General features: G+C 43.6%; 2 protein-coding genes across 4 annotated transcripts in view; one reads left to right on the top strand and one right to left on the bottom strand.

Moving 5' to 3' along the window:
• The window catches only part of CPM (carboxypeptidase M), a 32,574-nt gene extending 28,766 nt beyond the window's left edge, over positions 1-3,808 (top strand). Inside the window, exons 7-9 of the mRNA XM_042872370.1 lie at positions 786-938; positions 1,955-2,103; positions 3,143-3,808. Coding sequence (XP_042728304.1) covers positions 786-938; positions 1,955-2,103; positions 3,143-3,376 — 536 coding nt within the window. The 3' untranslated portion in view covers positions 3,377-3,808. The remainder of the gene's footprint in view (positions 1-785; positions 939-1,954; positions 2,104-3,142) is intronic.
• On the bottom strand, positions 3,359-21,132 carry MDM2 (MDM2 proto-oncogene). Of its 3 annotated transcripts, XR_006179193.1 has the most exons (11): positions 21,010-21,131; positions 19,545-19,619; positions 19,059-19,192; positions 18,161-18,210; positions 17,130-17,197; positions 16,895-16,988; positions 14,244-14,404; positions 13,303-13,458; positions 11,928-12,005; positions 9,577-10,591; positions 3,359-3,425 (listed from the first exon to the last, which is right to left on the bottom strand). XR_006179193.1 is itself a non-coding variant. In XM_042872369.1 (10 exons), the coding sequence occupies exons 1-10, from the start codon at positions 21,061-21,063 to the stop codon at positions 10,022-10,024; spliced, it is 1,437 nt and encodes a 478-aa protein (XP_042728303.1). In that variant the 5' UTR covers positions 21,064-21,132; the 3' UTR covers positions 9,551-10,021. The 3 variants fall into 3 exon arrangements, 2 of the variants coding, with proteins under 2 accessions (XP_042728303.1, XP_042728301.1); XM_042872369.1 differs by lacking the exon at positions 3,359-3,425 and having other exon boundaries at positions 9,551-10,591; positions 14,244-14,401; positions 21,010-21,132; XM_042872367.1 differs by lacking the exon at positions 3,359-3,425 and having other exon boundaries at positions 9,551-10,591.
• Between the last annotated feature and the right edge of the window lie 501 nt (positions 21,133-21,633).

Raw genomic sequence — 21,633 nt, 5'->3', positions numbered from 1 at the left:
TTCTGCCACCTGATGATAAGGGCAATGACTGCAAGGATTGATTGGAGTAGCTAGTGAGAAATGAGGAAGACAACCCCAACAGGGATTATCTGAGAGGACACAGGTTAGCAGACTCCTCATCAGCAGTGACAAGAGTGAAATGAGACAGTTTCTGCTCTGGCTTTGTCTGTATCCTTTCTTAGGGCATATATTACACACATATACTGCCTGCTGCTCCGGCACCAAGTTGAGAACCTCTGTTCTCCTTTCAGAAAGAAAACAAATGTTTGGCACTTATATTACCCTTAGGAAAAAAAAAAAAAGATTACTGAAATAAATCTTTTTCATTTCTGTTTACACATGGCCAAATAGAATATGGGTCCTGTAAACTCTGGCCCTGAGTGCTGCTTTGGCACCTTAAAGGGCTCCTGGGACAGCTCAAAGAGGCAGACTCAATGCCAACCCCTGAATCAATCCATCTCCGTTGGGTTGGGAGAGCCTGAAAAGCCTTGTGAGTTTTTGAGTCAAAGACCTACCCTTCTTCAACATTAAATGTCATCATTTCCAAGACACCACTGTGCTTTAAAAAACAAGAAACTCTACAAGTATTTGTGGAGTTATTAAGCTGCTTTTCCAGAGGAAGCAGTAAATACAGGTATGGCACTGAGGAATAATTTGTCTGTTTTATGTGCTGATTTTCTTACCGGTGTGATGCAATTAGCAACACTTTTCATTCCCCTTTTTCATCTTGCTTGACCTTTGGTGCTTCTTTGCAGTTGAACACTTTGCTTTATTTTCCCTTTAAGGTGGAATGCAAGATTACAACTACGTCTGGGGACAGTGTTTTGAAATCACACTGGAGCTGTCATGCTGTAAATATCCTCCAGCAGAGCAGCTGGAGAAATTCTGGAGAGACAACAAAGTTGCTCTGGTTGAATATATAAAGCAAGTACACCTAGGTGGGTACCAAGTGGAGCAGGAGATAAGGCTGAGGCTGGGCTGGTGGGCAGAGTAGGAATGTTTCAGCAGCTGGGGCCAGTGGTGGGGCTCTTGGCTATGGCACAAACCTTGGGAGCTCCTGCATTCAGGAAAGGACCTGAATGATGACTGCTGCAAGGCCAGGGCTGGTACGAGAGGACAGCTTACGGCTGTGCTGGGTGTGGGGCAGCAGGCGCTCCTACAGTGCTGCTTGGGGTTAAATGTGTGACTGGGCAGGAGGAAGGGATGGGCCTTTCAGGGAGCTGCCCTGGGACAGTCCAAAGGTCTCTAAATGGGTACATGCAGGCACTCAGTGTTTCAAGGATCTCTGCTGTTTGGATTTTGTATTTTTAAGGCCTTTTTAAGTTGGGTCTGCACTTCACAGCTGAAACAGAGAAAATCTGCTTATTGAATTGGAGATATTTTGCAGTGAGTTAAAGGGTTTGCATAAATCTGTTGCCGATGTCGCATTTCATTGCCATGAACGTCCAACTGTTTTGCTTATTGATGGTGCTCACTTTAGGGTGGTTTGTGAGAATGCATCCAACAAGTATGTATGGTGCTTTCAGCAAATGAGGTTTAGAAGCAAAGCTTACTGGAACAGGTTGCCCAAGGAGGCTGTGGATGCCCCATCCCTGGAGGCATTCAAGGCCAGGCTGGATGTGGCTCTGGGCAGCCTGGTCTGCTGGTTGGCGACCCTGCACATAGCAGCGGGGTTGGAACTAGATGATCATGGTGGTCCTTTTCAACCCACTCCATTCAACGATTCTGTGATTACAGTGCTGTTTTCTAAAGTCAGAGGAAGCTACTAATGACAACAGAAAGGAATTTGTTTTAGTTTCCTCCAGTAAGATTTAAGTACTGGTGATATTATTACATGTACTTGAAATCATTGAAGTGGCCTTTAAGTACATCCAGCAGCAAACAGTCCGACTTTGCCAGAGAGGGCGGCTTGTCACATGTACACACTGTTATCTTTCCTCCTTCTCTTTCATAGGAGTCAAAGGTCAGGTTACTGATAAAAATGGGAATCCTATTCCCAACGCAATCGTGGAAGCCAAAGGGAGGCCTCACATCTGCCCCTACAGGACAAACGAGCACGGCGAGTACTTTCTTCTCCTTTTGCCTGGGAAGTACGTGATCAACGTAAGTGTGCTGCCTGCTTGAGTTATTCTGATTGTGCTTTGAATCCTTGAGCACAGCGAGGGTTTTGAGTAAGCTGGACTTGCTTGAGTCAAATACAGGAGTTGTCAAGACTCACTGGCACATTTTTCTTTTGAAATAATCTTAAAATTTGAGTCAGCAGTAAGAAGATGTTTAGATGTGGTAAGATTTCCTGTCCCTGGGATGTCCAGAAATAGCACTCCACCGACTGGATGGTGGAGCCAGCTGAGTTCCTGGATTGTGCTGGGGCTGGCCTGAAGTGTTAGAGCTCTGAGGCAGCAGAGGCTGGAATCCATATAGCCCCAAGCAGCGGCAGGCTGACAATGCCATTGGTGACAGCTGTTCCCCTGAGGGTGGTGTCAGGAGACATTAGAGGGCATTTGTACAATGCAGTCTCTGGCAGGTGCCAGCCCAGGATCTGTCCTCAAGTGTGATTGCAGGATTCCCTCTTCCATACTGCCTGAGGTGCTCCTGTGGTCTTTGAGCCAAAAAAAAAACCAAAAAAACTCCACAGCTGGTTTGCAGTGAGAATCCTCCTCTGTCACTTCCCAGGGAAATGACTTCCCTCCACTCAAACATCAAGCTGGTAAATTCCTCCTTGGGCTTCAACGTCACCTGAGAGCCTCCTCCATGCACTCCACTTCCTGTCCCCTTCACCCTTCACTGCAGCCTGCAAAAGGAGTATGGCAGCAGTCCTTCACTCAGCCCCCAGAGGCAAACAATCTCCATCAACAGCGACAGGGGGCAACACCCTGACCCAGAACATCGTTAAGAAGCAAGATGGTCGGTTCATCCACTGAGAGGCACTGACCCAAATAAAGCAAAATTAGCAGAGCCATGGGAACTGTGGGGAGAGAAGAAAAAAAAAGTGTTCTGTTAACATTCCAAGCTCAGCTTTTGTTGTTTCCTCTTGTTTAGATCAACTTACGTTTAGAACATTTTTCCTATACCCTGAAACTGTAAACAAGTTTAAAGTGGAACTCTGTGTTTAAAACACGAAATCTTTTGTGCTCGTTCCCAGGCTACGGTACCAGGGTTTAAATCGATGCTGAAGACAGTGGACATACCTGACAACACCGCTAACTTCAGCGCTCTGAAACAAGACTTCTCATTCCCAGAGGTCTCTGTCAAACCGAGACCTGCTTCGTGCCCCAGAGCCCCTCTGTACCAGGAGCTCGAACGCTCGTCAGCTGCAGTGAAACCAACTCTACATATCTTGGTTTTAGTGATGGTTGCAATTTCCATTTTCAAATGAAGTCGGGAATTACGTGACGTGGCAAAAGCCTCCTGCACAAATATGGCTTCTGAAACAAAGATTGTGTGCAAGAGAATGTTTCTGTAAAGCTGAGAATTTGGTTTATAATCACGTTTATTGCATTTTGTAAAATACTGCCTTGACAATCAAATGTTATACTTTAATTAGACTGTCCCTTTTCTACAATGATACTTCAAAGAAATACTGTACAGCCTATGGAGATCATAGCTGTGGATGTTTGCTGCAGTGTTACAGACACACTTTAAAGAACTTGCCAGAGGTTCAAAAACAGTTTGGGATTGTGCTGCAAATGTTTCCCAGTGGTGCTCTGTTGGACCAGCAGTTTGTGTGCCCACACACGTGTAAGCAATTAGATCCATCCTAATTTCTCATAATAAAGCCACTTCTATAAATGAAGAATGACACTTTTAACTGTGCTCTTTCCTGTCTAGACAAATGAGACTGATCAGGACTGAAATAACATCAGTAACACCCGTTCTAAGAAAGGATGCAGAGAGGAAGCAGTGGGAGGTATGTGCCAAAAGGCTGTGTGCTGAAGGCTTGGTGCCAGCCTGTGCCACCAGGCAGAGCTCAGAGGGAACACTGGTTTCAACAGTTCTGCCTAAAGTCTCTGAAAAACATACAGAAGTAGTCTTCTACAATTGTAGAACAATTTTTTTTTTTAAACTGGAACGAACTATAATTCCAAATGCTTCAGTATGAATGGTTGCAGTAACAGCATCAGCTGTGATTTGGTTTGTTTAGTTAAGAGCACGTTTCACCGCCCTGTTCCCTTGCTCCTCAGCCCCTGTATGCCATACAGCAGTAGCTGGAAGGTTCAGCTCTGCCAGGAGCAAGCCTTGAGCACAGGCACTGAGGGCTGTGCTACCAGCATGGCACAGTGCTCTCTGCGTGCACCACTCACAGATTCCTTTTGCTTCAGCAGCTGCAAATAATTTCCAGGCTGCTTTGAAGCTGTTCATCGTTTATCAGGCTCGTTAGTCTCACTTCATGTGTTTATTTTAAAACTTTATCTGCCCTTTTCTTAAGCAATTCAAGTAGTTACAAGAGATTCTATTTGGAGATGCCTGTATTTTCCTGTACAGTCAATGAGATTGGCAGGAACACAGCTGTCCACTGATGCAAGTACAGCACTGTAAACACACCACTGTAAGTAACCTGCACTCTTATCTCTCCCATTAAGATACTGCAATATGGCTGTAAGTGCACATTGCTACAGAAACCCCAGTGCAGATTCAGATTGACATGGGTGTATGTATGACAGCAGACTGTCAGTGCCCTTGTTTGCCATACCTCTTGGGTTGTCTACTTTTAGAAGTTGCAGAGCATTTGTAAGTCAGAGGACAGTACCAGTGCACAGCCTTGCTTCTGATTTTGTCACTTATGGTACGAGGAACAGGAGTGTGCTGAAGTCTACCATCTCCTCAAAACGTGATGCAGGAGTAGACTGTACTACCCAGCCCAGGAACCTGCACTGCTGTTCTACAATTACAGAGATGCATAAAAATCAAGCAGCACTTAAAAAACATCAAATCAGAAACACGAAAAGAGCACTGAGGAGGATATAAACATCTTTATTTAAAGCTTTTAAACAGATAAAATGTTCAGTTTCACCAGAAAAGGAAAAACTTGAAACACAATGTAGTACATGTTGGAAATTCTTCTCGTCAATGTAACTATACTCTGTGCAACGAGCGGAGAGCTGTATCTCACTGAATGATCGACAGAAGTACACCCAGTAAGTCATGGGGGCAGCCTACAGGAGTGGCAAAATTGCATAGTTTGTAATCTCACACTCAGCTGTCTATTTAATAATGATTTCAGCTCTGCAGAGTCAGACAACAAAGTAAGACTCCGCTTTGGGAAATGCCATTTGATATTTTAGGTGTTATGGCATCAGGGTGGTGACTGCCATTAATTTAGCTCAAAAACAAGAACTGCCCCCTGAAAGCAACATCTAGTGAAACAGAGGAGACAACACTTCCTAAAGTGTCAACAACTTCTACACATACAATATATGCGACAGAAAGACGTTCTCTTTTTCAGTGCACCTGTGGTAAGCAAGCATACGTTAGTTGGAAGCAACACTGCAAGATGCAACCCTTAAATATTCCAAGAGCCCCCATGCACCTCTGCCTGCACTGTGAGTAACAAAGGCAGTGAGCAGAGCTGGAGGCAGGCAGGAGCTGTGCCACCCTGCAAGTCATTACAAGTGCATGTGCTCAAAGCTCTTTTCTACTGCCACATAGCACAGCATCAACTGCCCTCCCCTTTAGGCTGTGTTGCACAGCAAAGCATCTCCTCTGCCTGGGATAAACACAACACAACTTCTGGTTAAGATGAGAAAGTATGTTTCAACCCAATCCTCATTTATTTATTCACCTCATTTTGTTGTTTCATTATTCATGCTTCTAATAATTTCCTACTCTCCCTCCTGTATGATCACAGTTTACTGAAAATTATTCTTGTTTGTGCTTTCTTTAAGAATGAGGAATTTCTTTTTGTCCTCATGTTGGTCTTGTAGGGGAAAAGAGCCTTAAGTCCTTCCATCCATACAGAAATTTCAGAGTGACATCTAAACAAACACATGGGAATTGGAACTCCGTGACAACGATGTACCAGGCTGTTAGAAATAAATGCAACACATCACCAGTTACCCTTTGTAACATCCTTACCCTCTGTAAATCAGCCTCCTCACTGAAGCTACAGCCAGAGCCTCAGCGTGGCAGAGATCACACTGCTCAGTGCCACAAACAGACAGTGCTCCATAGGAGCTGCTCTACAAAACCAACCTTTGCAGCACAAACACTCGCTACCACCAGCAACCCAGTTACCTGCTTCATTCCCACACACTTCTAACAGAAAGGCAACAGACTTCTGTTAGAAGCTGCTTCGAGTATTTCACTCCACACTTAGCTTTCTTGGCTAAAGGGAATGAAGCCTTTAATCCAAAAGTGGTTTTCTTGCACTTAATTAAAAAAAAAAAAACAACACCACAAAACAATGGTGAGTTCTTGCAGCAGTTGTACCCAATTACTGCTTACTTGAAGCTCAGAGACAGTGACCGGAACTGGGCCCTCCTCTGTTCTGTTGGTTCCCCCATCTCCCTTGGTCACCTTCATAAGGGTGAGGGCAATCACTCCTAACACAGATATTCAATACGATGCCTCCCACTGATCAGTTCTGGCCACCTTGCAGACCTGCCCTCCGATGTTAACAGAGCAGTGTGTGGCTGCAGTGGGAGACAGAAGCATTCCTACAGAAACCACCACCCAAGCAGTTTCCCCGTGTTCATGTCGCATTAGCTTTCATCTCTATTCAGTAAGCATTTTACAGTTTCAACACCAAGATGGTTTTAAGGGAAGGAAAAATGAAAACAAAGGCATGCGTCTTCCATCTCTCCACCTGAATGTAGTCTGCATCTCTGTTTTAATGCTACAATTCCTTAAATATCCCTCTTGTAGCTGTGACTTACCAAGCACGTGTGTTTATCTGTACAGGTACCAACAGACCAATCCAATAAATTAAAGCTCACAACACTAACTATAAGCACAAGAATATTTACAAACTGCAATAAATTAATGATTACAATGCGTACAATATTAAATAACGATCTCAAAGACCTCACCAAGTAACAACAAGAGTCCACTTTCATGCTACAACGTCGCCAACTTTTGCACCCTTACAGGAGGAAGGGCAAAGGCTGTCTGCCACAAAGAGGAGAGCAGCCAACAGCTCACAGTCAGCGCAGCGCAGGGTGACCGCATGGTGACCAACCCAAAGGTTCCAGCACATCCGACCAAACGTTGCTCTCAGTTGGGTCTTGGTCTGCCCTGCACTGTGCGCGTCCCCAGCAGCTGCTCCAGTGGGAAATGAGACAGTTGCCAATACCCCACCACTCCGCTCCCTTATTTGTAAGGCACGCTTTTAAAAAAGAAAGGAAAAGACAAGAACAAACAAACAGCCAACCTTCCCGGCTGTTAAAAATAACATTAAGCCAGAAAACAGAATTCAAAATCAAAATTTACTCTGAGAGAGCAATATGGCCAAGGATGCAGGCCCCTGAATTACCTGAATCTCCTTGGTACTGCGTGGAGCAGCGAGTGTTTCCACGGCTGCTCTCCACAAAAGAATATGTGCTAAAGAAGTAAAACTTTAGATCACAAATGGAGAAGTCAGCTGTGCTGTATGCTCCCATTTTACCTTCTGCCAACACAGGTTTAATAGAAAATGAGACGGAACTGTTTCTGAAGGAAAATCCCAAAGCTGAGTGCTTGCAAACACCAACATCATTGCTGTGACTACTCAGGCATTATTAAGAGCTGATTTCTTTTTTTTTTTTCCCAATATGGAGATCACACAAGGGAGCTGGAAGAGAATGCCCAGAGCAGAACAGCACAATTTGTCCCAGCAGGAACTGGGTTAGTGGCAGCTGCTTCCCACAGCTGGGGTTCTGCAGCAATCACACTGACTGCAGAGAAGGTATCCAACTGAAAAAGACATGAACTATTCGTCCATTGCAGTGTCTCTCAAGTACACTCCCCATTTCATCAGTGCTTCTCCCAACTACACAAGTTGGGAATTCTCTGCCAGCTGCACACTGCAGACCAATCGGACTGCTGATCAGTTCTGACCTGCAGCAGCACTGAACAGTCTCTGTAAGCTTCACTGTGCTTCAATTTAGTAAATACAAATGCAGAGAAACGAAGAGGAAGCAGTATGAATGGAGTCAGGATCTGCACGTAAAGCAATTCTTTCTTTGAAGAAACACACAACTGAGTTCTCTGTTTTGTTTAGTTAAAAGGAAAAACGGTGAAGCTTCAGAGCTATTGCTATCCTTCAGCAGTAGCTTTCAGCAGTCAGCTCAACTGTACAAACATCACTGACTCAGGTAATTTGGGAATTTCTTTGCAGTCACACGTGTTTACCAAGTTTCTGCTGTACACTTTTTATTTCCCACAAGGAAGTAACTAGGAAAATTCGCAGGTACTTCCCTGTATTCCTGGTGCTTCCAGTCCTGGTTTCCAGGTACTTATAGTGGAATAAATATTTCAGGTTTTTGATGTGGAAGTAATTTTAACACCACAGGCCTTTGTGCACAGAGGCAGTTTTGGACTGGCACCACGAAGGTAAGGAAGCCACTTCTCTGAGGGTTGTGAGATGGTAAAACACAGCACAACTTCTGCATTTAGATCTCATCTCCATTCTTGGAGCTCTCCTGACTCCAAGACTATTTGTAGGCCCCTGCAGGACAGCTGAACTTTAACTACCTGTCAGATTAACAAGCTGAGAACACCCAAATCCTCTTAGGGTCATCCACAGGAAGAGACAGAAGCCACTTGTGCAGGAATTCTTCATCTGAAGATCAGATCAGATGAGAAATCTAACTACATTTTTAGACACTTCAGCTTACAGAGATGCACTCATGTTATCTCCTTTGAATGCATCACAGACCAAAGTCAATTAGCAGACTTCTTCATAAAGAAACTGATACATTTCACGAGGGTTTTGTGGAAGTACGCTGAGGACGCAAGAGCTAAAAGAAGGACGGATCCAACTGAGACAAACTCTTATCTGGCCAAAAACTTTGCAGCAGGTTTTCAAAATTCTTGTGATACACAAAAAAAGACAATGGCAAAAGTTAGAAAGGCTGCTGAACTTAACAATCTGAGCACAGCAGAATGACAGAGCTTCTCTCTCTCTGCAGGTGGAGGTGGACTTTTTTCTTACTATTTTTAAGCAAGTGCAGAAAAAAAAAACAACACCAAGCTATAAACATCCCCTATTGTTGGTGCTTTGCCTTACTTTTTAGCTAAGTTCCTCATTTTTCTCTCCAGTTCACATCTTTCACACTCTGCTAAAATGACGAGGACAGTACAGACCACCACATCCACACCATGAGTCCAAAGTCTCTTTCTCAGGACATTTAAGAGGTAACCGTAAGACTGTAACTGCTCAGTGACTTCTCACAGAGCACTCAGACAGCCCTGAAGTTCACAAAGTACACTACAGAAACAAAACACACCGTACCCTCTTCAATTTCCAAAACCTTGAATGTTACTTTCTACCACAGCTTCCCTGGTTTCCCAACAAGCATCCAAAAAATCTCCTTCTCAAAGCGATTTAATTTTTCGGGAGTGAGGGAAACAAGGCTCTATTTTGTTCTTTTATTGACTTACTCAGATGGTTCTGATTCTGCCTGGTGCTTTCGCTAGGCAACAGATTGTGGAATGTAATCTTCTTTCTTCTTAACTGATTTTAAATGAACTCTTCAAAATGTCCCTCTTCTGATCATCGCTGAACAGGGGCTTGCAATATTTGTAGTCAATATCATAATAGAGACGTTACTGACTTTTATGCACAGTAAAACACCTGGAAAGTCAAACACTGACCAACAGGAATTGGTTACTTCTACTGAGACAGATATAAAATGTTCAACGTTAAATTAACTAGCAAATATCAGGCTAAACTTTACAACTCCAGTGCATTTACTTCAGCAATGACTTTTCATAACAAACATAAAGACACCCAAAATATTCATCTGCAATAAGCATATAAAAATAATTTCTTACTCTCTTATTTGCTGTACCAGTTTATGAGTTCCTTTTGTTGCTTTCCATCACCCTAGCCAAAATAAGTTAGTACAATCATTTGGATGGGCTGCCTGCACACTGGGCAGGGCTTGTTCCTCTTCTTCAGTTTTCTTGCACACGTAAAACATGACATGAGATGTCCTGTTTTGCCATGTACTATGCAGCCATTTTTTGGCCTGCTTTGGCATATGACACAGGGCTCTATGCTGCTAACAGGCAGACTGGTCTCTGTACCTTCCTCTTTGTCTTTCATTTCTTTCTTCTCAGGTTCCTTGAAGTCCTCCTGGCTGCTGCAAAACACGCTACTAGATGTAGATGGCTGAGAATAATCTTCACTTTCCTGGGACTCAGATATCTGTACTGCTTTATCTTCATTCTCCTCCACAGCTGGTTCTTTATCTTCATCCGTTTTCACTTTCTTACAGTCAGGAACATCAAAACCTTCGTCAGATTCCAGGTGGAAAGAGCCTTCTAATTTGCTCTTCACCAGTTTATCGCTCTTCTCATCAGGAAGCCAGTCCTCACGGAGGGCCCAACATCTGTGGCAATGGCGTGGAAGCGGAGGATTCATTTCACTGCATTCAGGGCACTTCCAGTAGTCCTTTAGTAAATTAAAGGATGAAACAGTTTTAGCCACTTAGAATGCTCATTACTGAAGTATTCAGAGATCATTAAGAATTCATTGCTGCTAAAATAATAGCGGTTTGGAGCTATCAACAATTTTGTGTAAGAATTCCAGTCAGTGTCCAACTCTGCTTTATGGTCCTGGATTAAAACAGCCTCACTGTTATACGACTTCCTATTTTCTTCCCTCTTACAGTAGGTTTACAAAATAGAAGTGTAATAACACTGGCTTACTGTTTCTTAACCAAAATTTGAGAAACCTCTTTCTGGCAAAATGGCCGTTGATCCCATGAGTTTCAGCAACTGGAAAACGGTGGAGACTGAAGGGACGCTGAGCTGGGATGCTGAGCTGCTGGTGTGCAGAACGGCCAGATGAGGGCACTCTGACACAGCCGGGCGTCGCTGTGTCCAGCACCAAACACCAGCCATTAAAGAGGAGTTGCATCACTGCATCTCAGAGCTTCCTCCACACCATTCCAAAAATAAGCCACCACCTCACTAAAGACACGCCCTGCTTGTAAGGGCAAACACCTCCTTAGAATCAATACGCAGAAGGGGAAAAAATTAAAAAGCTTCTTATTTGGCACACCTGAAACGCTCTCTGCTTTGAGCTCTGAATAGCATCAGCAACATCAAAAGCTTAACAGCCTAATCCCTAAAAACGGAGTACAGGTGTTCTTCCACACACAAGCAGTGCTACATTTTCAGATTGCTATCTGTAAAACACAGGGCAAGCTAAGTCCCCCAGTCTACAGACCATTAAAGAACAAACATTTCAGGTAATTCTTCAAAACAGCATTCTTCAAACTTCAACTATGAAGAGCAACAAAATGAAGACGCTTTTAAATTACAGCAGGTATTTTTTTCATGCCTGTACAATTTGCTCCAAAATCCTGAACTTCCTCCCCCACTACAGGAACCTTCTGACAAAACTTAAAAGCCATCTAATCAGTTTACAGTACTGTTCTGCAAACAGGTGTGTACTCACATCTCCGTGCTACAGATTGGCTCTCAGGCTGGACAATAAAACTAGACATTATGACTTAAAGGAACAGCATTTTTATAATATATTATGACTTCATGATTTTTTTTCCCCTTTCTTTGTTTTTCCGTTTTGTATAAGGCAGATCTAGGCTCAAAATAATTTCCCCCCTCTAAGACACAGAAACTGTAAATTAGTGTTTTTCTTAATGCACCAGGAAACTTACTAAAAACATTTTTCACAACATCCATGTTTTGGATTCATCTACATGCCTCCACCTACTGTTAGTTCACCCAACTGATGATGCTTTGCCAGTCAAGATTTTACTCACAGCTAGAGAAATCTCTGGATCTTCATTGAATGAATCAGAATCACTGTCTTCATCTTGATAAATAGTCAGCTGATACACCTATTAAAAATACAAAAGCACTGATGTAACTGACACTTAGTATTCAACTAAAAATCTGGTTTCTGATAGACTACTTTTAATAAAATGCAGTAACAAGAAACGATGCACATACTCTCAATTATAAAGTACTTCCACAAAATTTGATGACTAGTTGGGGGATGAGGAAGAATCTTTCACATTAGGAACGAAGAAAAATGTAGAGCATCCAGACAGGAAGAACCACTCCTAAAGAAGTGGTTCTACTCATTGCTGGTAGGGCCACACCTGGAGTACTGTATCCACTCTGGGCTCCAGTACAAGAGAGACATGGAGCTGGGGCAGCTCATCCTGGTGTAAAAGGGGCCCAGGGTGGGGACAGACTCATTCATGTACAAAAATACCTAAAGGGAAGACATGAAGATGACTAAACCAAGTTGTTTTGGCTTGTTTTGGTTTTTTTTTGCCCAGCCATGAGTACCAACTGGAGCACAGGTGACTGACTGAACACAGACACTGGCTGCCCAGAAAGGCTACGGAGCCTTCTCCTTGGAAGCCTTCAAAAGCCGTGTGGGTAAGCAGCTCTAGGTGGCTCTGCCTGAACAGGAGGATTGGACAGGGTCATCTATAGAGGCTCCTTCCAACCACCAGCTTCCTGTAACGGTCACTACTGACTGCTCTTGGGAGCAGGGACCACCTCAGTCCTTTCCTCCTCCAAAGCAAACCAGTCTTTTCTCTCCACAGCACTCTAACTCACTGTAAATCACTACAGCCAGTCCCATTCCTTCTCTCCCAGGAATCATGCTTATGTATGCCCCTGTCTGATTCTGCCTTTGGTACTTACCTGATCTTGCCATGAGCCAATTCAGCTCTTAAGTAAAAGAAAACTAACACAGGAAAAAAAATATATTTTCCTGCTTCCCTCGTGACAGTCCAGGTATCCAGATCTCTCAAAAATGATGACAACACCTATAGCACTGCCTTCAAGCCTCCTAAAGAAAATTTCTAAAACTTTATTTAAGCATGCCTCTATGAAACGTATGTATTCACTGAAGCAAGAATTCTTTAGCAAACCATTACGAGGAAAGTTTCCATTCACTATGAAGTGTTGTCAAAAGTCCAACAGTTCAAAATGAATGCCTCTAGAATTAATTATGTAAGAATAATCTCAACCCCAACTAGTGAGTTGGAATCAAACATGTGGATGCCATTTGTCATGTAGCACACCTGAAGAATTACTGTTGCTTCTTGTTGGAATCTCAACATTTAGTGTTCTTTTTTTTTTTTTTTTTTAGAGCTGAGGGAAGGAAATTTAAAGTACCTCATCATCTTCATCTGTGAGCTCCTGTCCTTCTTCATTATGGCTATAGTCTTCTGAATAAATAGATTCAACTTCAAACTCTACACTAAACTGGTCTGAAACAGAACCGTGGTCAAACCAATCAGAGTTTTCACTTAGCGAACTGGCATCAAGATCCTGAATGAAACAAAAGAAAACACATTCAATCTCACTAGACCACGTCCATAACCATCACTGTTAAGATGAGATTATAATAAAACATAAAACAATGTAGTAGCTATGGAAGACATGAGAACAGCTGCTGTTAGATGGAACAACACTTAGGAGACAAACAGATTACAGCTGGCTAAACAAAGCTAGCTGAAAGCTTTCTGTGGCCTCTGGAATAGAGGAAGCAGTCAGCCCATGGCCACCATGGAGACTGCTACTATTATTCCACAAAGGCTCTCCTAACAAGTGTAGAACACATGCTGTCTTTTGGCACGTTCATTAAATTCTCTATTTTTCATCAGCAAAATAAAGCATTAGCATACAGTCTGCGCTCAGTAATTCAGAATCCAGCATATGACTAAGAATACTACCAGCTTAGGTCTTCAGCAGCAAAGCTGTAGTGGAATTACCAGCAGCCTATAGCTATGAAGAATTACAATTTCAATTCCTCTTTCATCACTCTAATACTTATTTTAAAACAAAAGGTATCTGACATTTCTCCCATACTGTGCCAAGTAGTAAGAATTTGCCTAGTTTTTAATGAATATTCAGATGAATGTTGGTATTTTAAAAATGCTCACTCCAGCCTTGTCAACAGACCTATTAAAGATCCCATTCCATCCACCCATCTCCTAACTTCTCTTTCCTCAGACTCAGACAAATTAATTACAAAAGTGATGCTTATCTGCACTTGCAGTAACTACAAACTGTACCACCAAATGAAATAAAATCAAGTACGTATTTTGACTTACAGGAATGGAAACAGAGTCTGTGGAATCACTGCTGTTGCTTCTGTCCCGGCACAGCCCGCTGACTACACACCATGAGAGACTTTCATCAAAGGTCAACGAGATGCTGTCTGACTTATGACGTTTTCTTCTGTCACTATGCAGATCATCTGAAGAATTTTCTTCTGGGCACATTCAAGAATCTTTATTACTCCAAAACATCTATGCAGTGTGCAGGTTTGTTTTGTTTATTTTTTTTAAACAGCAGCTTAAAATACAATTTACATAAGAAGAAATTTGAGAAAACTAAAATCATCCAGAACTGTAAAGGCACCAGAAATTAACTTAAGACAACACAGTAACACCATGAAAGGTGAAACATTCCTGAAACCAGCAATTCAGGGGCTGGCTTTCCCTATTTGTGCCACCAGTATAGCTTTCAAGTGGCAGCCTCCACACATAAGAAACAAAATAACTGCACACCTGGAAGCATTTTTACCTCTTTTCACACACGACACTCATAATAAGACTATTAACTTTAAGCAACACAGATAGGATTGTAATTGCACTAACCCCCTCTACAGGCAGAGGACAGAAAGAGGTTTTCAGGGGGCTTATGAGGCCACCCCAGAATTTGGAGGGAGATGAGTAACTTGCTCCCAGATCAAATGTGTGAAGAGGACCTCATGCTAGGCCAATTTGGGTTCAAGTTTCAGACACCTCAAGCAATTTGACAGTTAGTATCAGCACTAAATGTAGTTCTATTTACTCTGAATTCTTCAAATACATCATTATGCGAATGAGTTGGACAACACACAAACAAGAAAATCTTCAAGGCTAACGTACTATATAAAAACTGAAGCATGAAAATACTTCAAGTTGTACTTATTAAATATGCTTAGTCTGAAAGCCAAAAAGCAATGCTTTTTTACATACATCACATTTTGATACATCAACCGACAGCAGCATAAGCAGTAGGGAGACAGCACTTATGGGGCAGGCAAGTCAAAATTCAGCTCCACTGACTTTTAGAATGTTTGATAACAAAAAAATGTGTAAGAAAGCATTACAAAGTCAGTATATATGCACAGTGGAGTGAAAGTTCCCCAAGAGGACTGACAACTTGGTTCAGCAGACCTCACTAAGAACCTGCTGTCCCCTACAGACGCCCTCTGCGCGCCCCCTCTATTGTCCAACTTCAACCTGGCCCTGCGAAACACACCAAAAAATCCACAAGTGTCCAAGTCTTGAATCTTTCATTGTAAAAGAAAAGAGAACAAAACACTTGTACATACTTTGAGACTTCTCTTACTTTCCCTTGGTGCTTCTTGGCTCAGCCCCTTTTCTTTTTCCGCCCTGAGAGCCCCACCAAATTTGGTGCCCCCAGGCCCAAGGGTTGCTCCTCTCCATCGTTGTCCTCATTTAGTTGCCATGGCTCCATGCTGTACTGATACTGTACCACCACAAGTTTGCTATACACTATGAAAGCGGCTCCAAGGGAGCCGCTACCATCACAATTTAACAATAACAGTGGTTTAAAAGGAAGATTTCCTATAAATTAGAAAAAAAGTGTATATAAAAACACTATATTAAAAGAACTTTTAAGGTTGTAACAAACTAATAAACGGATGCAAAGGCAAGAGTTAATAATCAAACCTACAATAAGTAAGCACAACACAGGACCTTACGTGCTCTGGGTCATGCCTAAATATTACAGGTGATGATGATTAACTGTGACTTTCCATCCCTCCATCAGATTTTGTTGCAACATTAAAATGTTCTTTTAATTTAGTGCAAACCGCTTATCAAAGCAGCACAGTTCTTGGACCAATAATACAGAAGTCTATGCTGAAGACACACACACACACAGAAAGAAAAAAAAAAAAAAAACACTACACAGAAACTAAGGAACTTTAAAACGTTCCCAAGCAATTGAAGAAAAAAAACCACCTATGCAATGACAGGAGGTTATCACTGCCCAGTTAGTTCAAGTGTCAGCTCATGATGTAATGGAAGTGATGAAACAAAGTCGTGTAAGGAATCCCAAAGGGCGGCACTTAAGTTCAACTGCACACAACACCTCCATGGAGCAATTTAAAGTTACACAGGTTTTTGCTGACCAACTTCTTATTTACTAATTATCAGAAGAAACGCTCCATGGTCTGCAGATGTATTTACTAATCATTATTAATTAACTACAGTAAAGAACTGGAGACAAATACAATGCTTATGTGGCCAGACTGTCATGAAATGCTTATGGAATGGTCAGGTACCTAAATACATCCAACTGCATCCATTACCAATGAAAATCCAATGAGAGCTGCTTTAAGAGCAAAGAGAATGTGAAGTGTTGCAGCTGTCTACAAAGAGACCTGGAATGCACCTGACTGCATTAATAGAAACAGAAGTGCCCTCATTATGAAGACAGCACAAAAGTCCTGCTGATGTGAATAATTTGGGTAGATCCACAAGGCAAATTCTTCTACCTCGCTAACACCTCCTAGTAATCCAAACTGTAATGTGATACTGGAGCAGTGCAAGGAATTGCCTATCTCTTCCAGACTGAACGCTCTGGTTCAGACAGAGAAACACTGTTAGCATCTCTCAAGGCCAATAAGGCAACAGGATGTCCTTGTCATGACACTCAAAGCTCTGCATCACGAATCTGCACGTACCAGATTCACTGTGTGTTCTCCTCCTAGAAGATGTTGTTGGCTGCGAAGTTGCATTCGATGAAGTCTGCTTCTCTTCTAACTCTTGCATGGACTCCTGATTAACAGAAATACAGAATAAGCCCACACAGGAATATGAGGCGAGGGTTAGAATTACTCTAACTGCATCCAAACAATTGACAATATAGAAATGTAACAACTTACATCTCAGAACATAAAAGACAATATTAAAGGTTACCTTTAGAACAGTTTCTTTTTCAAGCCGAAATCTGGCATCGTCCTCAGGTGGAACAGCCAGTGTAGAGTCTGAAAACAAAGCAGTAAAGCAGCACTGAATTTGGTTATTAATTCCCTTCAATGAATGTACCTTAGCTGCAATTCTGCAGATGAAAGAATATACGTACAGAATATTTTTACATTCCTATGAAGTATGTTTTACTAGCTATCATCTCACACGAACACTGAATTAAATGATATTCAACAGAAGAAACACAGACTGTTGTTAATTATGGATCCTTATGACCAGGTAGACTATGAATTAATCAATTGTCTTCAAAGAAAAATTGTCTAAATTTAAGTTTGCTATCATAAGGACTGATACCAACAGCCCTTAAAACAACATCCCCAGCAGGTGGAAGTGCACCCTTAGGAAAAATTAAAACCAGTGAGTGCTGTAGTATGGATTTAGAAGCCCATTCACAAAACAGCTTCCACTACTTAACTTCTGCTACACTACTTATATTAGCCAGAAATTACAGCTAACGTATTTTATGCTGCAGAAAAGTTATCAATGTTTTAAGTATGGTTTTTTCCTTAAAACAAAAAACCAGAGGACTCAGTGTTGACAGTGTTATCTTCTAAATGTACGTCACTCCATTTTGGAAATGAAAACTGAACACTAACAGAACAGAAAGCATTTGCTCTGACTTCACTGTTGGCACAAGATCACAAAGCTCATTTCTGGAATTAAACCTTTAACACCACAAAGTTTTAGCCATAAGAAATGCAAGCAGCTTTTTAATCGAGTCCTGTTTGTGCTTCACCTGGTTCAAATCCCACAACATTATCCAAATTTTAGTATAAAACCTTCCCAATCCCCCAAAGGAATACTGTTTGCTTTAATTTGCCTTCATCTGTGAGCACTGCAGCCACCAGTGCGTAAGGACCAGCAGCTAATTATGGAGAGGCAGATGCCATCTGATTACCAGACAAAAGATGCACTGACATGAGTTACATTTTCTCTTCTGCTATTTCCCCAAACTAGCTTACCTTGTTGATTGATTGCTATCAGATTTCTGGAAATCATGGAATATATTCTCCTTAGATGGGGATAAAGAAAGATGATGCAGGTTAGCTACTTTAGCTTTACTTATTCATACACACATTCCACACTTCGCTGAGAAGTTCTTCCTTTTTTTTTGTTTTCCCCCCCAACTGTGATAATTGGAGGTTGCCCAAAAAAGCAAGGCAATTCCTATGACAAGTGTAGAATACAGTTGTTGTAAAGTGCTGAAGCACTTTCAGCATTGTTTCACTCAAAGGAAAAGGAAGAGCTTTTATCCATCTCAGTACAGTCGAAAGAGCATTAGCTTCTAAATGCTCAGTCAGAGAGCAGAAAAGTCACAATCCTTTCCACAAAGAGCCCCTAACAAATCAACATTTATTTCTAACGAGAGGAATTCTCAATCAGTGCTTTTTGGATGGGACTAATCTGCACAGTCTGGCAAGACAAGCAATTTACTCAAAAGAAACGTTAAAATACCATAGCAAGGCTTTATTAGTGGCTAAGAGAACACACTGTGATTACATACTACTGTTCTCTGCTGTTGACTTCCAAAGCCTACATTGCTTCTCACATAAATCAGGCCAGCAGTCTGGTCTTAAATGTTTCTGCAATCCCCTTGCAGCTGTTACATTACAGAAGAGAATTTTCTTTCACCTTGGGATGGTCTGCCTGAGGCTACTGCAACACTTGCGAATGTGTGGAACGTTTGGGATTTCTTCATTACAGACACAAAGGTTAGTTCAGAGAAAAAGACCACATCAAGTGACAAATTAGGAAGGAGAGCTTACCATTTGTCAAGCTATAAAGAATTAATACAAGGCCGTACAAATTGCGGTCTCCATTATTTCACAACCAGATTCTCAGAAAGGAATTCCACTTTACCTGTGTTCTTTTACTGAAAAGCTCGTTACTCCAAATAAATCCCCAAGAAGATCATTTGCACAGTGCACAATATGCTGCTCTTTTTCATCGTATAACTGTTTAGACATAATATATTGTCCAAGATAGAATATTACCTGTAAAGCAAACCACAGACATTATCACATACAGAGGTTTTGCTCTTTGAAGATCAAATACAAGATAACACATTAAACTGTGATTTGCTCCCCTTACTCTGATTACCCAAAACTCCACCAGAGCTGCCATTTTCACCTATTGTTCCCTAAGTCTGTTATTCTAAGGACAGCCAGAAGTTTTTGTAGATGTTGAGAAACTTGGGAAACACTGCCTACCACCTGAGCAGGAAAATTCAAGCCAATACCTTGTTTCAACACTGTTTGTGAACCTCACTGCCTCCCCACAGTCAAACCAGAAAAACAATCTCCCTGTATTTACTGCAATCTACCTTTATTAATTAAAAGTTCTCACCTCCTTCATAGTAAAAGTGTCTTTTTCTGCACCAGCTAACTTCAACAGCTTCAACAACAGTGGCTTTGGTTTAACCTGTGTGGAGATGAAAACAGAACAGCATGCAGCAATTATTCACTGAACAGCTCTACAGATCAACACAGATTGGTTTCCCTCTTCTACATCAACCTGACATAAAAGACACACGGTACACGATAACCTATCCAAGGCTTTGGCTCTGCAAAGTTAAACTTAAGACCTCTATGACTCTCAGGTTCAGAGTGCAAGAGACAAAGCAAAGATCAGGTTCCCATGACACTGTATGAGGCTGTGGTTTCACCCGTGGCAGCCAGCTCTGCCCCTGAATCTCATCACCAGGGACAGGCAGACAGACCTCGTCCTTCCCATTGTAGGATTTCAGTCACTCCTACACCCACAATGCCCTCCCACAGGCTGGGCCAGCATTTCTCTCCACAGCCAATCTGTGAACAATTCCTGGAGCAAAGGGAGAAAACGCTCCCAAGTGATTCTTCCCCCTCCCCTTTTTCCCTCCGGCTGATCCCATTCATGGTGCTGTCCTCCAAACAGCTGTGCCAGCACAATGTAGGGGATGAGAACCAGCTGCAGGGGAGCCACAACTGCAAGCATGGTGCCTGCATGAAAACGGCTGAAGTCCCTGGGCGCTGCCACTTTAACAGCACTGCCACTTTAACAACAGCACAACGATTCTGTGTCCAGGCTAATTTTAGTTATCCTAAAATATTCCCCCAATACAACATGAGACAAGGAACAAGGGAAGCTTCCCTATATTCCATTTCAAACATTTGCTACAATTAACACCAAGCATTAGTGCGTTAGCAAGAGATCAGCTGCAAGAATCATGCATAGAAAACCCTGCAGACTACACCGTGTGCCTACTCACTCCCATTCTAAAAGCTTCAGCTCCTTGGAGCACGCAGGACACGGCAGCTTCACAGAGGAAGCTCACACTAACTTATGGGGCGAGGAAAGAAAACGTGCGGGAGTGTAAACGCCTCTGGATCCATATAAGAGCCTGCTATATAAGCAGAGAAGCCCCCCACGTGGGGAGCGCACAGCCGGCATCACCCCGCTGCAGCCCTCCTGGGCAGCGCCGCGCATTGCTGGGGGCTCGGACTAACGCTTCCTTACAAAGCCTGGCGTAACCGAAAGCGAAAACGCCAAATTTAAAACCCTCAGTTGCGCCTCGATGGCTTTCCCACACCCCGAACGACACCCATCATCCAGAGCTCATTACCCGCTTTGAACCGCTTCGCCAGGAAACTCGTATTCAGCTCGCCCAATCCTCCCAAGCAAGCAGCCTGCCCGCCACAGAGCTCCGGGAAACAGCGCCCGGCTCCCCGGCCCCCCACACGCGGGCGGTTCGGTTCTGCTCCGCTCTGCCCCGCTCTCACAGACGGGACCGAAATGCGCCCGTGTCCCCGCACCGCCACCCGCGAGCACTGACCAGAGCCTCCTGTTCCGAGGCGCTGACAGGAGAGCCGTCCGTCAGGGAGGTCATCTCGGTATTGCACGTTTGCCTGCAGTCGAGGGGACAACAGACGCAGCGTCACGTCACGATACGTCACGACCGCACAGCGCTGCACCCCGGGCTCGGGACAGCCGGGCCATGCGGGCCGGGCCGCCCTTATATAGCGCTGCCAGGAGGCAAGTCGGGGCTTGGCTACGGCCGCCACGGCCCGACATGTCCGAGCATGACCCGGCGCGGCGCTGCCGAGTCACCGCAGGGCGGTGGAGCGCCGCTGACTCACGGCACGGCGCAGCGGAAGGCCGCCCCCCGCTGGCCCCGCTCTCCGAGGCCTGCGGGCGGAAGCCGCGCCGCTCGCCTAGGCCGCGCTCCGACCTTCCCTACCCGCCCCCCTCCGTCCCGCCCTGAGGCGGCCGCCCGAACGGCGTCCCGGCTCCCGCGGCTAGCTAACCGAGGCCCCACGCACCGCCAGCCGCGCCCGCTTCGCCGCCCGGCCCGGAGGAACGCGGGCCTTACGAGGCCGCAGCAAGCTCCGCGCCCCACGCCGCCATCTTGGCCGCGCGGCCCCCCCCGTCCAGCGCCCCCTAACGGCCGCGGGGCAAC

The sequence above is a fragment of the Lagopus leucura genome, unplaced genomic scaffold, assembly GCF_019238085.1.
Source record: "Lagopus leucura isolate 7727_CA_CO unplaced genomic scaffold, USGS_WTPT01 Super-Scaffold_100008, whole genome shotgun sequence".
Lineage (NCBI taxonomy): Eukaryota > Metazoa > Chordata > Aves > Galliformes > Phasianidae > Lagopus > Lagopus leucura.
The sequence above is the reverse complement of the archived record's forward strand: the minus strand, read 5'-3'. Positions and strand labels throughout refer to the sequence as shown.